General features: G+C 33.8%; 1 protein-coding gene across 1 annotated transcript; it reads right to left on the reverse strand.

The window, feature by feature from the left end:
- Window positions 1–17,672: 17,672 nt before the first annotated feature.
- On the reverse strand, window positions 17,673–18,802 carry LOC131070764 (probable WRKY transcription factor 56). The gene is made up of 3 exons (XM_058006407.2): window positions 18,489–18,802; window positions 18,230–18,373; window positions 17,673–18,138 (listed from the first exon to the last, which is right to left on the reverse strand). The coding sequence occupies exons 1-3, from the start codon at window positions 18,800–18,802 to the stop codon at window positions 17,889–17,891; spliced, it is 708 nt and encodes a 235-aa protein (XP_057862390.2). The 3' UTR covers window positions 17,673–17,888.
- Window positions 18,803–19,207: the final 405 nt, after the last annotated feature.

The following is a 19,207-nucleotide window of genomic DNA, read 5'->3' on the forward strand; positions in this document are numbered from 1 at the left end:
ATTTAGATATCAGACACATGTTCTATCTCAGTTTCTTCCTTGTCATCACTAGATCATCCTTATCTCCTATAATATGACTTGATGCATGATGTCTTTAGACATATTTGGCTAATATAGGCTCGGTAGGCTCTATATGATCTTCTTCATCACTCGGTAACTGGACATTATCTTCAATTTCTTTAGCAGCTTTCTCGGTAGGACTTCTTGGTTGAGCATAAATAAATTCTTCATAATCTTCTGGTTCCTTGGAATTTCCTTCATCATTTCTTTCTACAAATTCATCAATTTTCACATTTGCACTTTCTACTATTTTGTTAGATGATTTGATCAGACATTTAAATGCTTTACTTCTCGAAGAATAACCAAGAAATGTTCCTTCTTCACTTTTATGATCAAACTTTCCATTTTTGTCATCTTTGTGAACATAGCATCTACTTCCAAAGATTTTAAAATAACTTACGTTAGTTTTCTTGTCATACCAGATCTCATATGTTGTCTTCATAGTTCCTTTCTTCAGTTGAACTCGATTCAGGGTGTAAACTGCAGTGTTGATTGCTTCTCTCCAAAATGTTTGAGGTACCCTCTTTTCTATCATCAAGGTTCTAGAACAATCCACAATTGATCTATTTCTTCTCTCGTCTATCCCATTTTGCTGAGGTGTTCTCGGTGGAGATACTTGTCATTTTATACAATGATCATTGCAGAATAAGTTTAATTCATCATAGGTGAACTCTTCTCCTCTATTAGATCTAAGAAATTTTAGTTGTCTTCCTATTTCATTTTCAACTCTTGCCTTGTACCATTTAAACATTTGAAAACCTTCTGATTTTTCTTTTAAAAACATAACTAACATCATCCTTGAGTAATCATCCACAAATAATATGAAATATTTATCACCATAATAACTTTGAACTTTCATGGGACCACAAAGATCAGTGTGTACTAGATCTAAAATTCCTTTAGAAGTGTAGGACTTACTTGTAAAGCTTGATCTTGTCATCTTACCCATCTGGCATCCTCGGCACATAGCATTATCAGGTTTTTCTAGACTCGGTAGACCTCTTACTCAGTGCTTCTTACTTATTTTGATCAGATTATCAAAATTTACATGACAAAACCTTTTATGCCATAACCAGGTATCATCTATCTTTGCATAAAGACAATTTTTCTGAGTTAAGTCAAGATGAAATGTGTTACTTTTTGTTTGTGTCTCGGTAGCAGCTAACTTTCCATGCTTGTCATGAACTTTGACAATTCCTTTATGAAATTCTATTTGGTATCTTGTATTGTTTAGCTATGCTAGACTCAACAAATTGTATTTCAATCCTTCAACCCAGTATACATCATCACATTTTGCATTGTCAAGAAGTGTTATATATCCTTTACCTTTCACCAGACATGGTGCATCATTACCAAGTCTTACATAGCCTCCATCATAGTCTTCTAATTTAACAAACTTGTGTTTATCACCTGTCATGTGATGTGAGCATCCACTATCTATGATCCAAGAATCATTATTATTTGTGTGAGATATCAGGGATTTTTCTTCATACCTTTCTTCATCTAATCCATCTTTAATAGCCACATAAACAACTTCCTCAGTATCAGTTTCATCAGATTTATCATCATTGGATTCCTCATCAGCTATTAGGCATGTCTTTCTATCTCTCCTTTTGAAGTCTCGGTGTCCTCTGTATTGGTTGTCTTTATGCCTGTTATCTTGGTATTCTCTCTTTTCACTAGATTCTTTGTCAGGGTAGTTAGAAGCCATATGTCCTATTTTATCACAATTGAAACATTTTAAAGGTAGCTTTCCTTTATACTTACCTTTTCCTCTTGGTAACCTTCTGGCTAACAATTCTTCAAACTCTTCTTGCTTCTTGATTTCCTTGTACAGTTTGTGCACTTCTTCCATTTTCTTGCGAAATCTTTCACTTGCTCCACTGTGATTCCCTTCAGAGTACTTACTCATTCTATCATTGTAATCATCAGATTCACCAATATGAAAAGAATTGAATGCAGATTCTACTTTATTTACCAAAGACCCACTGTTATCAAAATTACTTAACTCAAATGCATGTAACTTACCAATAGTAGCATCCAAAGAAACTGGCATGTTAGGTACAGACCTCAATTCATTGATTGCAGAGACTCGAATGGCATAAGAAGGTAGAAGAGTTCTCAACAACTTACTTGTTATATCTTTTTCTTCAATAGTTCCTCCTGCTCCTTTAATTTGGTTGACAGTCTCCTTTAACCTTGTACTATATCTGGTTATGTTCTCACCTTCATTCATTCTCATGGATTCAAGTTGTCCTCTTAGACTATCTACTTTTTCTCTTTGAACATGTTCATCACTGCCATACATAGATATGAGCTTAGTCCACATTGCTTTTGCATCATTACAGCCTTTTAGGTCATTAAACTCTGAGTCGGTCAATGTTGATGTTATTTCAATCATAGCTTGAATGTGTTCTTGTTTTGCCTTTACCTCATCCAAGGTCATTGGGTTGGTGCTTGGTGGTATGTAATCATTCTCCAAATAATATGTTGCATATTCTCCAGTTCCTGATAAATGCAGCTTCATCCTTTTCTGCCATGTGGAGAAACTTGACTTGTTCAGCTTTGGTGCATCCCTTTTATACATCTTTGGATATTTGCCTCAAGTACCTTTAAACTTTTGTTCTGGAGTCTAAAGCTTTGATATCAATTGTTAAGTTTTGATACTAAATGTAAAGAATGGATGCCAATAGCTAACAAGATCAGAGGGTGGGGTGAATCATATAAACTTAATCATCCATCAAATCAACAGATTCAACCTCGCTAACTTATACTTCAACAATATAACCAAAAATTGCTAAACATGCAAACTCATAAACACATAATCATCATAACACATATAACACCAGATTTAATGTGGAAACCCAAATAGGGAAAAACCACTATGGGATTTCAGACCCACTAAGAAATATACTCTTCTAGAGTATGCTCGGTTAAAAGCAAATCCTATTAAAGATTACAAACACATTGCTAGATGTGACCCGGTTAAGGGATTTCCCTTAGATCTGTTAGGATCTTCACTTTGTTAGAAGTGACCTTGTCAAAGGATTTCAAACACTCATTTAAAATGTCACCTTGCTAGAGGGTTTACAAATAAGACTATTAAGTCCACTCGGTTAAGAGATTTTCTGTCACTTACAAAATAACAGTAATAAATATATATCTGCAACTTCACATCTAAAATGCTAAAGAAGATTCTTATTTGCCCAAAACAATCTTGTCATAAGACTTGTCTTGTCCCTTCTGCTGAGCTCCTTACTCTATTATTCAAACAAGTCTTCAAGCTTCTATTGCTTGGTAATCACTATGTAGCATCCCTGTGCTTACACTTGCCTGCATACATTGTTCATCAATAATTTCTTATTTATAAACAATTTACTAACCGCTTAATCTTCTTGATCACATTTCCCATGATCAATCTTAGCCATCAGATCTTCAATCTTGACTAGGTTCAATGTATCCTTTGATTTGAAAATGTTTTACCTTGTTTTGGGACTTGCATTCCTTTCTTGTAACTTGCGCAAGGTTATTCCGGTTCAATCTGCGCTGTAGATCTTCTTGCCGATCTTCAATTGCCATAGATCCTTAACAAACTTCATGCACGGCATACCAATCATTTATACATCTCCAGCTAATCATTGTTCTTCATTAAATAATTCTTTTATCCATCCAATGCGATCTATCATAACTCGGTCGCAATTCGGTAAATACTAAACTTTACTCTGTAGACATTCCATCTTCATTAACCGATATCGATAACCTTAGGGTTTACTGATAGGTTCTTTGCTTGGTAACATAGTATAGTATTAACCTTACAAACAACAACATATGTAGGATATCAAAACAATCTAAACATCATGATCTCATCTCTGTCTAACTTGGTAATAGTTGCCCATTGAATAACTTATTACTCCCGTTTCTTATCACATTCTTTCTGTGTCACTTACCGACCACTTAATACTCATCAAAACAATCTTCTCGAGATATGGCAACATCATACTAAATCAGAAAATTAAGTTCTTGACATCAATGACAAAATAATGTTATAAAGATAGTTATCATCCCTTTTCAGTTATATCAAATAATCTTCAACAACCTTCTGAATATCCTTAATGAATATCAACAATCTTTCTATTGAAATGCCAACAAACTTAGAGAAATAGATGAGAGAAAGAAGTCTAGTACATCTCTTTCCAGAAGTTATCTATGGTTCATTGAGCTCTGATACCAAATGTTAGGCCCAATATGGAAAGCTAATGTACTGAGAGGGGAGGGGTGAATCAGTACTTCAAATCCTTTCCTCAACAATAACTTTACTGTTATGCATAAACCAAAAACTGTTGTAACATAACATAAAGCGAAAACAAATAAATAACAATCATACATGATTTACTCCATAACACATATATTTTGGTTATGTAGAAACTCTTGGTTAGAGAGAAAAACTGCGGTGGGGATGGCGCCCACAACTTCACTACTGCAATAATAAAGGTTGCTCGGTTAGAGCTATATGTTTAGCTATTTTTGATAGCTTAACTTGTTAGAAGTATCAAGATCATTAGATCTACCTTGCTAAAGGATTATACAACACTTATTCTAAATGTTGCACCTAGTTAAAGGCTTTACAATTTATAGACTTTGTTAGAGTCTTTTACCCTGTTAAAGGTTTCTCTTACAACTCAAAATATTACAATAAAATCTTTACAAATATCTGCAACTTCACATCCAAAATGTTATAGCAGATTCTATGTGCTCAAAATGAGATTACCTTTCTTAAAGCATACCTCGGTAACCCATAAGATAACTCGGTAAACCCTTTTGTTTACTTTGTTCCTTGACTATTCTCTAAAATCCTTCTCGGTGACCTTTGTGTCTCTGATAGTCACAATACTCAGTGCTTCCTTATCTATTACACATGTTTTGCTTCATACAGCTCTATATGTTTGATCCTTAATTCATGCTGTATAAATAGATCTCTTATGTCAATGATCTGTTTCATTGCTTCGATCTTACAAACATGATTTATCGAATGAATAACCATACAAAATATTTCATTGGATAGATGACCTCAAAATCATACAAAATCTTTAAGTGCAATTTCCAATGTGATAATAGTTCTTTGTTCCTTGATCTTGTAACATGTTTCCACACATGTGTCTAGGTTCAATGAATCTGGTAAAATGTTTCACTTAGTGTGTGTTCACTTAGTGTATCATTATTGCTGCTTGGTAGACATAGAGTGTTACTCGGTAGACAGCTCGGTGTATACTAGGTTCTGTGACTACTTTCTTCTATAACCAACTACTTTGTGCTTCCCGACTAAATATTTCGGTAGTAGTAACTAACTAGAGTATATAGAATGACTTTGGATGTAAAACTAATGGCAACTTAGTAAGTAGTAATAATCTCCCCTTTTGACATTAGTTGAGATGTTTGACAAAACTACTTTCAAAGTCATAACTCAAAAATCTATATACTTACAAAATTTGACTAAACTGACAGTATATACAATAGTCAATAAAATAGTATATTCAGATATATTCCCCTTATCAATATACTATACATAACTCTAATTTTGCATGCTCGGTGATCAATATTCTGTATTAACTGCTCAGTTGTCACTGCTTGGTTCACTGCTCCCCTTGTCAAAATTAACTATGCATTTGGATACTCTGTTCTGCTCGGTATACTCCCCTTGTATACTACACTCCCCCTTTGATACTTTGATGCTATAATCCCCCTTTTTGAGAAACATCAAAACTTAGTTGCCATTCGGTGGAGGAAACTGATCAAAAATGGATTTGTACTTTGTCCTTGCATCAATGAGAGTGGCAGAGAGGGCATCCTTGACACTATCCATGAGTGAATTCTAAGCTATAATGTCAGCTAACAGTGAGATTAGTCCATCTAAGGTGCTTCCCTCTTGTTGAGTGGATAGGGAGGTAGCCTTGTTGATCTGCTCTTGGACGGATGAAAGATGAGGAATGAATAATGTCTGAAGAGTCATTATATCCATCCTGATCTTGTTCTCTTCATTCCCGAGTTCCAATTATTGAGCCATGAGCTTTTTTAACTTTGTATAGAAATGCTGAATAGAATTTGGCTCAGTGGTCAACTTATTTGAGAGATCAGTGATCTCTTTCTCAATGACTTCTGTTTTATTTTTGATATCTTTAATGAATAAAGAAAATGTACAGAGTTTCTAAAATAAATAAAGAATATGCTTGAGTTGAGGGGACAACTCAGCAATAAATTTGACAAGTTTTACTTTGCCAATAGCAATAGCTTTCTGTACCTCTTCAATCATTTTTACAGTGAGCTCTTTGTCCTTTAGCTTGCTCAAATATTTAGATGCGTCTACTCTAGATGTCTCTATTTTAGTTAGGAGTTCATCCAGTTGAATATGGATGGATGCATCTTTTGACAGTGTAGCTTCAGGTAGCATATTTGTTAATAGTCCTTTCGCCTTCTGAAGTACTTTGTTTTTCATGTTCTGCTTTGGCTTTGCATAGTTCACTGAATTCAATGAGTGCTTTCCCTTTTAATTTGGATATGTCTACATTTGGCAATACTATTGGTTTTGAAAAATCTAACTTGAAACTATGCTTTTTCATTTTCTTTTCTTTGGTTTTCACCTGTTGAACTAACACAATGTATTGGGAGGCTTGTTGACCCTTGGTAGGTTGCTCGGTAGAGGCAACACTTTTGTCAGTTCCTGTAGCCTCTGATGTGTTTTTCAGTGCTTATGTGCTTGGGGTCTCGGTGGCAATAGTTCCAGTGCTTGCAGGTGCTTGAGAAGTTTGTTCCCCGATGGCCTGAGAAGTAGCTTCTCCTTCTGTAGACTTGTGATCCTCTATTCCTTGTTCAGTATCTTGAGGGGCCTTAATTGAAATAGGCTGAGTGACTGGAGGATAGGGCTGAACTTATTCCAAAACTGACTCACTAGATACCAGTTTGGCATATTCATTCCCTTCTATCATTTCCTGTTCTTGTGCCTTGGTGTCCATGATATCCTCATCAATTTGTATAGTGTCAGCGGGGTCTTGCTCGGTGATATTAGGATCTTGCTCGGTGACATCAACTATTTCAAGTTCAACTTGCTCACCTGCATTCTTGATTTGAAATATTTCTTGCCACTTTTCGTTTGTCTCATTCTCTACATCCAAGTAAAGGCCATTCATCAATTTCAAGGCTCTTTGCTTGACTAGGAAGTTTGTGTGGTAGTTTTTCAGATGTTCATTGATCTCATCTACCGACATGTCTGGAAAGAGATGTACTGGACTTCTTTCTCTCATCTGTTTCTCTAAGTCCGTGGCAATATTTTATATCAATTTTTATTTACATGTCTTTCATACCTATGATAGTCACTTTTCCTATGATAATTATCCTTTTGAGGAGATATAGAGTAGGGAAGAAATTGATGAGGCTCTTGATGAGTTCCTTTATCCTAAGCCTTATAAACACTCCTTTTTCTAAAAAGTGATCAACATAATCACTACGCCATTTCATAGTGATGATTTTCATAAGTTGGATGACACTTTTGATGACATCATTCCTACCAAATCATCCTTGAAATATTCAAAATATAATAACATGATGGTATATGACAACCCTTTTTATGAAGATTTGCCTCCCATTAAATATAAATATTAGGCACTGAATAGTGATGACTTTGTTATGTTGGATGATCCTCTTGAGGATTTCATCTCTACTAAATCTTCCTCAAATGTTCCGAAAACATCCATGCATAAACTATTGATCAATATGATGAATGTGAATGGATATGAACATAATATGGAAACCCCTAACAAGCTTATGATTTTTATTAAGGATGGTAGTACTCCTTAAACCCCTCAATCTCTTAATAAAATGGTTATTGTCATTAAAGGTGGTTATAATCATGATACTTCTTACATTCCTTATAAACAAGACATTAATGTGAAATGAGGTTATGTCACTAAAAGTCCTTGTGAATTTTTGAAACAAGTCACTCAAGAGAGTTACAATGTGGTTTCCTACAAATATAACACTAGAAAAAATAGGCAACCTAATACTCGTCAAATTATTCCTTCTTCTCTTCTTATTTTTTGACCAATGCTTCCACTAGCACCTAGTCTCTCACAACATTTTGGTAATGAGTATGACATTATTGAGAAACTTAAAGCCACTCTTGCTAAGATATCAATTTGGTACTTGATTCAAACTCCATCCACACATCATGGAATGTTACAAAATTCCTTAAAGAGCTTAGATGTTCCACCTATTTTGAAACCTAATAATATGACTTTTGTGATTAATTCTATGAAGGCACCTAAAGTTGAAATTATATTCTCTCAAAATGAATTACCTCTTAAATAAATTGAAAATCAATATGATACTCTTATGATTTTTATTATTATTAATGGTAATACCATAAGACAAACCTTGGTTCATAATGGGTCTGGCCTTAATATTTGTAGCATTGATTTCTTGCCTAAGGTTAAAATGGATACTTCTCTTATTCAACTTGATTCTCTTTAACAATATTGTTGGATAATCTTTAGGTACTATAACCTTGCCTATTAAGGTAGGACCTATTATTTTACCCACAACTATCAAAGTTGGTAGCACCAACAAATTTTGAGTCAAATATCCCTAATCATTCTCTGTCTGATGTCTGGTACAAGTCCTATTTCCCCTTCAACTATAAACCCTTTGTGGCTAAGTCTTTTTTGTGTTTTAAACCTTGCATTATATTTTTGGAGTGACTAGAAATAAGTGGTCTTCAATTCTAAGTTACAACCTTAAGTCTAAGTTCCTCATCCATTACTAGCCCCTTTCTCCTAGTAACCTATCTACCCACTATATTTTTTTCTATGTCCTAGTGTTGATTTTTCTTAAGTCCTTAATAAGCTAAATTAACAAATCATGTGGCCCCATGGCCCTTAGGAATGTTAGAATCATCAAGCCCCCAGTAGTGCATTGACTGTTTGATCATCAAATGAGCCCATTGTAGGTTGGGGACATGTAATTGGAGTATGTTAGAAATTTATAATTTAAGACTAGACCCTTGTGAAGCTAAAATTGTCAAAGCCTAGTCATGCCTTCGACATCATACGGATGCGACATGTGTCTAGGTGCAGTCCAACCTAAAGGAAAGATGAGAAAAGACTTATTGAGGGGTTTGATCTTTTAATTGTAGTTGTCCAATTTTGCATGGCCGTTGTAGATTGATGGAGCTCATTTAAATTAGAAAATGGTTAGTAATATGAATGTTTTCTTGCTCGAATGAAGTAAATGGTGAAATGACTAAATTAGCTAGATTTTGTAACTATTGCAGCTGATTATAAGCATCTTTAGAATAATTTTACTACACTAAATTGTTTGCACCTATCGAAATTGGCTAACTTAAGGTTTGAGAAAAGTTACAAACAAAACTTTAGGATTTTGTTGACAAAATTGAACTAAACATAATTTGAATACTAGGGCAATCATTTCTTTAGTTCTCTTCTATGGTTATGGTTGAAATTGTATTTCTTTTGAGCTATGAATAGTAGAAAAAGTGTGGTGGTGTTAGAAGTAAATTCTATGAAACTGTGGCAAAAAAGTGCAAATCCTAACCTGAGAAGATGAGTAGGAAACCTTCAAGAAAAGTGGATGAAGATCTCATCAAGCAATTGAGTGGTAAGAGAACTCCACTTCTAATATGTGGACTAGGAGTTCGAAAAGATAGACTTCTAGATGGGCTCCATGGAGTCAAAGATGCTAAGGTTGGACAAAGGCAAATTGAGACTTGTTTCAGCATTGGTACGTATAGATACCTATAATCATCCTATCCTAATTAAATAAATATTTTATTTAATATAATTATTTTATCCTAAGTCATATTAATTAAAGATATTTTTTATTTATTTAAATTACCTTTTTCCTAACTTAAATAAATATTATATTTATTTAATTGGCCTCACCTCTTCTATTGATTAAATAAATATTTATTTATTTAATTAATTCATTAGTTTTTCTGTCCATGACACTTGTCATTCATCTCTTAATTTAAATTTAACTACCTTTCTAATGTTTTCTTGTTTCCTATACCTACCCTCTAATCTAAGTTGACTATTTATCCTTCCACCTCTTAATCCTTGTCCTCCATTTCTAGGGTGTTCTTTATAAAAGAGACCTCACCCTCCCTCATTTCATAATCAATTAAATAAGTGAAATACTTACACTATGTTGAATTGCATACATAACCATATTTATTCTCTATTGAGCTATTGTGCAAAAAAATCTGAGAGCAACCATAATATCATGGAATGTCAATGGATATAGGAGGACAATGGGGATCAAAACCAATGGAGCATATGAATGCTATAATCTAATTATTTTCTTTCATATTTTGCATTCTTATGGTTCTCGTTTATTTTTATATTGGATTCCATTGTAGAACTAGGGTTTACTGATTGAATATAGTAGGTTTTACAATATTTTTGCTATCCAATTTCAACATGAGAAATGGATGGGAGCTTGGTATTGGCAAGCACATAGTACCAAATGTATTTGTTGATGTAAAATTCATGAGAATCCTGGTGTAGAGATATGATGTGGGAAAGAAAGCAATGGTCACCACAACTAGACAAGACATGATCAACATTAATAAGATCATCATTTTAGATTACTTTAGTCTAAGAAGAGTCAAATCATCTGGACTTGATTTACAGGAGCTGGAAGAGAACTACAAAGTCCATGATAAATTGTATAGGACCAAGTCGATTCCCAAGTTTAGATGGAAGGGTCTAGATAGGAGGCCAATTCCAATTTTACAATTCAAAAAGGAGGCTTTCTCTATTGACACATTTGAAGATTACTTGGTGAAGACATACTACAATCTCTACCAAGTGCTAGGTAAAGATCCAAATGATAGGATGCCTATTGAAATGATGTGTGTAGCTGTTGTAGGTTCAAGACATGATGAAGAACATTGAATTTGAATTTGCACAATATTTGCGGGTAAAATACATGAAATCTTTGTTAAAGGCAAAGCTAATTTGGAAATTTTTTGATTTTAGATAGTACTCCCTCATTTGCTATATAATTTTATGGAGTGGAAATAAGTTATGGGATAGTTGTTTATAGCTCAATGTGCAAGATGATCAAGGAAGAGAGTTGTTGGTCCAATGCTCGACCTATATTTGGGATATGCATTGTGCCCATTAAAATTTTCTCACATTTGAGAAACATTTTGTTCAGAAGGTGTTGAGTTAATTTTTTATTTTAGAGGTGAGAATTCCATAGGATGTGATGGACTTCATCAAACTTACAAAAAGAAGGAATGATCTTAAAATTTCACATAATTGGGAGACTAGTTTCTCCACTCCAAGACTACTACTATCAAAGTTTGTAGGACTCCAATCCAACCTCATGTGTTTCCTAAATGTGAACGTTGAGGGATTCATTTCTTAGAAACTATGTAGTAGTTGAGTGAAATGGATTATGTACATACTATTCATGAAGCCATGTAAGCCCTCATTGTTTCCTACAAAATGTAAGTTTATAGATTTTATAGCAATGGATAAAGATAGATTGGACCAATTATATTGAAATTAAAAGCCATTTAGAATGAGGCCTAAGAAGATCAAGAACAATGATCCAGAAGGATATCTCAAGTCTCGACAAATTGTCTTCAAACATGATCCCTTAGATGATGAAGACATCATTAGAGATTTTACAACACTTGAGCAAGTGTATGAAAGAACCAAGAAGTGGAATATGGTGCACAAAGAGTTGAAGTCATCAGAAGGGAAAGAGAACCTAGTTTCATTAGATTTTTCAATGATGATCCTAATTCCCTTTTAAAGATTGAGAAGATACTACATAGTGCTCCTGGGTTCTGATGGACAAAGAAATTGTTAAGAAAAGAAGGAAGCCTGCTATCTCTGAAGAACCCCCTACTAAGAAGGTAAAAGTAGAAGAATAGTTTGTGAAGGAGAAGGGGATAAAAATATTGATGTTGAGGAATCTTAGAGTACCCCAAAGGTAGTACAAGAAGACCAAGTCACACCAAGTGTTGGTTGACTATCCATCCACACCTCCATCTGCAACAGGGCAACCAATAAGAGAAATTATGCTAGTGATGCCCCCAAACAAACCCATTGAGAATTTGAAGACTGGATATGATCCCATTGTGGATGTAAGGGCCTTGCTTGCAATCAATTGACCAGTGATGATGAATTTGTAAAATCAACAAAAATTAGAGATTTTGTGGTAACAAGGAGGGAGGAATATTAGAGAGGAGTCACAAAAAAGAGAAACAAGAGGCCACCATCAAAATGGGCCAATATTGGTGAGGAAATGGTGAAGGAATTTAATTTTAATGTTAATAATATAGCTTTGGATTAGAGAAAGGGGATGGTAAAAGATGCTAGAGTTTTGTTGTTGCCTAAATGGGATATTGCCACTTCTTTGGCCTTCCACACAACAATAAAGAAACTGAAGAGAGTTTACCATTCGAAGGAGGAGGTGGAGCAAGATTTGTTAGGTTCAATCTTTAGTCCTAACTTTGGATTGTGGTCAATATGGGCTTTGTCACCAAGCATAGATAAACCAGATTATTTTCAAAATAATGATCAATTCAAAGGGAGTGCATTGATCAAGAGAGTAAATAATACTTCTACTCTAGAGGTGGCATACCTAATGGTGAACACTCCTTTGTTCAACAAGGCAGTCATAGATAAATTGTATACTAATCATGAAGATTTGAAGGAGAAACATAATCAAAAGCTACTCAAAAGGATTCAGATATTGGAGGCATGTATGGTCCTATTTATCCAAGCTCTTATAACTTCAGTGTTTGAATTTGCAAAAGGGGAGTCTTTGGTGACTGAAGTAAAAGACTTGAAAGATAAATTGAAGGAGGAGAGGGCCTAAGAAAGCAATTTACTATGGAGTCAGTTACTAGTTTGATCAATCATAGATCGTTAAACATAAATCTTAAAATCGATGGTGCTTACAAAGGGGGATTGTGACCATTTAAATGCAAAATTGAAGTCCAGTCACAAGTAGTAAGAATATTGTAGCCTTCTATGACACAAAACATTCTACCTTCTAAAATCAACCTCCCTGATGCCAATGATATCGCAGCTTAGAAAAAAATACAGTGCACCGATATTCAATAATGAATCACAGCTATTATTTAATAGATGGCTTGGATGTTTTAAAAAATTGGTTTGATAAGATGGCTGAGGACAAGGTTATCCGCTGCGTTTGAACCAAAGAAAATTTGTGCCACAAATATTAATCTATCACTTTCCTCTAACAACTTTGTCTCCTTTCAATGTTCGTTGCCAAATTGGACTTTGACCCTATAGATAAGGTGACGTAGGCACAAAACAACTTGTAATTGTTTATCGCTACCTGAACTATAATATAGAGCCTCTATTTAATATGTGCTGCCTTGTGAATATTTTCGATGCCTAGTTAAAACAATGATCTTCCAATATTAATCAATGTTAATGTCCTTTAAGAAACTATTCTTAATATCAATGCTGCAGTTGTAAATGGTACGGTGGGATGGAAATAACGATTTAATATAAATAACAATATCGCTTTATAAATATCTGTATCACCAACTATTTATCGCCTGGGAAAATGAATGATCATAGTCTTTTAATATATATTCTTTTTCTCAATGTCAATAAAAAAGATCCTTTTATATAGCCACATCCACCAATGCCAATATATAATGAAACATGTACCTTAAAAAGCTTTGGTTGAAACTATCAAAACATTCGTGCTTGAGAATAATTTGGATAACTTGTTTCATGAGGATGTTGGTGGTTGTAGCAAACCTTCAAATGTCCTCATGTATCCTCATTCTTTCCGTAATTCTCATGATGTGGATGAATCACTAACTAGGGTTTTCATTGACCAATTGGAGAAGATTGGCAATCAATTTGAAAATCTTCAACAATAGATTAGTCAACAATACTCGGAAAGTGAAGCTCTCCCATTGATTGAAGCAATAAAGTGTTTAATGTTCAAGCAAATGAAATAAGGCATGCATATGAGAGAGGTTTGTTCATGCAGTTAGAAGGGAAATAAGACAACCATAAAAGGAGCATGTTCCTCTCTTGTGCGTGTTCATTAGGCTAAAGGCATATAAGGAGTTTATCATATGTATGACAAGAAAAAAAATTGTCTTTCTAAATTTCTTTTCTTGTGAATCTATCCATATTATGCTTGACAGAACTTTTGAAGGTTCAAATGGAACTTCAAACAATTATTCTTGGACTTGGTGGGTTCTCTTTGTTGCACCTAATGAGGCCTCAAAACACTCATCAATGACATCAAATTGATAAGCTATAGTAGGTCATCTTTGGAGGTCGATGGTACTGTAGGCTAGAAAATTTTCATCATCTCCAGTCGATTTCTCACTTTTAGATGGTGCTTTGCATGAGAAGTGTTTATGTCTTTTTTTTTTCTTTCTTTTTTTCTTTGCTCGAAAATCTTAATTATACATATATTGTGTTGTTTAATTATTGGAGAAGGTAAGGGATTTGGTGTTGAACTCGATATGAATTTTGCTCCAATAAGATCATGAGAGTATGATTGAGAATTATACCCTTTTGAGGGTCATGGGACAAGTTGATGCAGCTCAATAATGTAGCCCAATAATTCAAAAATTTGATATTCAAACATTTGAAGAAAAGGGAAATAAATAATTCATCTTAGAGCTACATCCTTTCAAGAATCATGAGGTAGGTTGATGGTGTTCCGCCATATTCATGATTTGCTCCTTCAAAGAAATACCTTACAAAAAAGTATTATTATTTTGTATCTGACATGTTATTATATGTAAAAATTAATCGGGGTTCCTTGGTAAGGTGAAATTTTAGAAACATTATAACAAGTGGGTGGATATTAAAATATATTTATTTATTATTGCATTGGTTATTTGTTTAATTTTTAACATAATAGCAATGCATAACTATATGCTCTTCATAATTAAAATGCTCATATTTTTAAATTTATTTTTCATTCTTCAATGATGAATTAATAATATCAAAGTATTGAACCCTCAAGAACAAGAACAAGAATCTATAGAAGAAGAGGAAGTAGAAGCAAAAAAAGGAGATGAAGAAGAAGAAAAATAAAAAAGTTATCATTGAGGACAAATCCTTTGTAAAGAGGGGAAATGGTATATCCTTATTCTTATAGTATGTATGTGCTATGTATAGTCAACTTATGACTATCTTATAATTTTTATGTTCTTATGTATTTATTTTCATATGCTAGGGCCTACAATGTTGTTATCTAAGTTTTCTTTGCTGATATATCTAGTATAAATATGGTATATATTAGTTATTATCATCATGTTGAGTATTCAATTCTTGTTAAATATTATTGGAGGTATCCCTCTTGAAGTGTATTAAGATGTTTTATCCTCAAAAGGCATATTATTATCATTTATTTCTTAAAAAATTCATACTATCTTTTCCCTATTATGCAATTTATTTAATAATATTGAGGTTAAGTGAATTCTCATAACAATAAATAGATATTTATTGATTTCTAGGTGTTTGAATAAAAGAACTCATTGCTTCACTGGATCCTTTATGAGGGATATAACTTAGCTAGGAATGATGGCTCTTTTACGATTACTTAAAAATCAATAGAATATGGCTCCTAACTTTGAAAATAAATAAACTAGTTGTAAGAGAAATACACATATATATTAGAAAGAATATTTAGTGTCACTAATTTTATTTCAACTTTCTAATCATTTAGATGTTGAAAGAATGATTTGAGAGAAAACGATGGGAATTTTTTATAGGAAATGAACCTAGAATAAGATTTCATACAACATGTAATGAACTTATAAATGAAGATTATTTATGCACACATATATATAAAAAAGATAATAGTATAAGGTTTTATGTTATCTTCGCGTTGTCACCTCGAAGGGGCATCCTCCGAATAGAGTATACACACCAATTACAAGTATCCAAGATGTCTTCTACTTTGATAGTTATTAAAATATAGAATCTTATTAGTGACTTTTTTCTTCCATTGATGTAGATTAGATTATTTATTCTATGTAACTATGGGATACATTACAAAGTATATGCATGCAAATCATTACTTAACATTACATATAGGTGACTAAAAATAATATGCACCAGAACTAAGACTACCTAATAATAATTTCATCGGTCAAAATGGAGTTTATTAAATACAAAGTTTGATGTGCTTGCACACAATATGACATAGAACCTCAACCAAATCTAATTATCTTGGCTCAAACTATCCAAAAGAACTTCCACTGCATTCATTAATGCACGCAACATTTGATCTCACTTGTAGATTACTTCCTTATATGGAATTACGCCCATGATTGGATCTCATACATTTAATCATATTTCCCTTTTAATATATACAACGACTATTTATCACTATGCATGTTAAACTATTAGAGTTGAATGTTTAATCTTGTGTATTGAAAGACAAGTCTTAAGACATTAATAATCATCAAAATATCTAAAAGCATAATCTATTAATCATGAAATGAATCCTAATATCAAGTAAATATATCAGCATTCATAATAATTAGTGCATTAAAATTCTAAATGATTTCCACCAATATGTTTCTTCTATCATCTATTTTCTAAAATCATTAAAAAGAAAAAATAAGAGTCATATATTTTATAGTAATAGATCTTCATAAACATTCTGTGTCATACTAACTCCAAAAACAAATATCATTCACAAATTAAACAAAATCACAACATCCTCGAACTAAATTACACAAAAGTATTTTAACCACATTTAGAGAATAACTCAAGCTATATCATCATCCAGCCTCTCATTAATAAGAGCCATTTATTATCCTTTTAATGGAAGCCATGTTTCCTTGAAATCGTACATGGTACCAAATCTAATAATTCATGGAAATGATGTATGCCATTTTACAATTCGTTCTTTTAAGCAAGAAACTGCCCATTGTTTTCGTTTTCTCTTTTCCTTGTCTTGTTTTATCTACCATGACATGTTAGATACTTTGAACACTTACAAATTTTGATGAATCCATTCTGTTGTGACTCGTCCATGTTTTGACCTTCTTGCAAGCTCCTGCTTAAAAAAATTGCCTGTCAGTGCATCTGAACTGATACTAGGAACAAATAGATTGATTCATATCAATGAAATTATACATCAAAAGCATACTGTGGGAGAATAGTGTGCAGATTTTGAAACCCCCCTTCTATAAAATTTTCGTAATCTCCTGTTTTGTTGCACTCAAATTTTATTTGCTTAGTAGTTTTTAGTATATGTAAGAACCAGTTTATAAGGAATGGAAGGCTAACTAGAATACCTTGGTATTACCAGCGGTTCTTGAATCTCCTCAGGCACCATTATCGAACAATTCTTGCTGCACCCTCCGCTGGTATTTTAATGACCAATTGTTCATAATTTACCTCAATTTAATGATTCATGGGCTTGGTATCGTACAAGCAAATTATCTCCCTTAGATCAACTGAAATTTGTAGGATCTCTTCAAAGCTCTCAATTTGCAAATAGATTTAAAATTGATATTCTCCACAAAAATCATATCATAGCCCAACAAAATTGAGACAATTGCATTAGAGCTCAGTTCCATATTTATTATAGGATAATAGTAATCAAGTTTCAGAAACACTTAAACATGAGAGTAAGTACTAAACATGTGAAACAGAAGCGACTTACATGAGACTTCAGAGACAAATTATTCTAGGATAGAAATACTCAATTAATATAAGCACCTATGGAGGAATTAGGCTCCCACAAATCATTTATGTTTTTGATACATGGAACTTTTTCTAACTGGTATTGATAAACATGAAATCAGTTGGCCTGTGTGAGGAGTAAGAGAAAGGAGGAGGATAATTGTCCAAACAGGAAGCCTGCTCTGCTACAAATATTGGAGGATTCGTTATGTAATACACAGTTGTGGAGCTCTCATGGTTGTGTTTTCCCTCGTATGTAGTGATAACTATTCCTTTATCCTGGGCATCCCGTTGCACTCTCTTTTTAACATCGCAGTTGCTGTAAGAGCATCTGTAATAATTCCTGCACACAATCAAAGAACGTCGTAAGAAAATGGCAGTCTTTCGAAAAATTTCAAACCCTAAAATAACAGTTTTTAGAGATTATAACGCACCTTGGATTAGGGTTTCCCTTTATGAATTTCTTTCCATACTTTCGCCACTTGTAACCGTCCTCCAAAATGTCTGATTCAGATCTGGTCTTAAAGGCATGCCTTTGAGATCTTTCTGGCTTCCTCTTCTGGACATTATAAACGCTTCTGTTTCACAGACATAGATTGACAAGAATAAAGGACAAATAAAAGCCGAGAAAATAAAATATGTTGCCGAAAGCTACTAAAGTAAGAAGGTAATTTGGGTGCATTGATCGCTTACGGGATTATTTTCGATAGCTCAGAAGGGATTGTCTTAAAGTTGTCCATTTTGAGCAGCGCAGCCTGTGTCGAAGACGCTGAAGAAGAGGCTCTTCCTTCATCTTCAAAAGAGGCTTTGGATTTCGCAATAAATGGCTGAAGTTGATCAAAAGAGTCTGCCGATTTGTCATTTCGAAAGACAAATTCGGAGAAGGGTTTGAAGGACTCATTCACGGCATCTAAATTCTCCTCCAAATATCTGGCTTTGTGGAGCATAGCCGCCTGTGGCGAGTGAAATCCCTGAGAAAAAGGGATCCTAAACCACTCTTCGTCCATTGTCTTGTGCGCTGCACAATCTTCCAGACGGCAAATAATATAGCATGAAGAATTCAGGTGAGAAACGATACCTAGATTAATGACCCAGACTAGACCTGGTGCATCGTGAAGCCCACAAGTTGACTATTTCACATTTCTTTGCAGCTGCAAATGTCTTGGTCATTTCACTGTCTTTTCAGGCCGCCAATTACGGTGCAATATGTGTTTCCCGCCACTGTTAAACATACGCGCACACCTGCACAACTATCTTCAATTTTGTACAACATATTAAAAACCACTCGATTCTTCAAACCTCTTATTTGATCTATTGGTAGCTTCAAAAGATATGGGACAATGGTATAAATATATATATATATATATCATTTTGTCTGAAGATTGATTTTGTTTTCACATTCAAATGAATGA

This window comes from Cryptomeria japonica, chromosome 3, assembly GCF_030272615.1.
Source record: "Cryptomeria japonica chromosome 3, Sugi_1.0, whole genome shotgun sequence".
Taxonomy (NCBI): Eukaryota; Viridiplantae; Streptophyta; class Pinopsida; order Cupressales; family Cupressaceae; genus Cryptomeria; species Cryptomeria japonica.

Excerpts from the sequence above, each read along its gene's own strand:
- LOC131070764 (XM_058006407.2), bottom strand. The coding sequence starts at position 18,802 with ATGGACGAAGAGTGGTTTAGGATCCCTTTTTCTCAGGGATTTCACTCG. Across the intron at positions 18,374-18,488 it reads GAGCTATCGAAAATAATCCC|AAGCGTTTATAATGTCCAGA; the intron begins GTAAGCGATCAA and ends TCTGTGAAACAG. Across the intron at positions 18,139-18,229 it reads AAGGGAAACCCTAATCCAAG|GAATTATTACAGATGCTCTT; the intron begins GTGCGTTATAAT and ends GATTGTGTGCAG.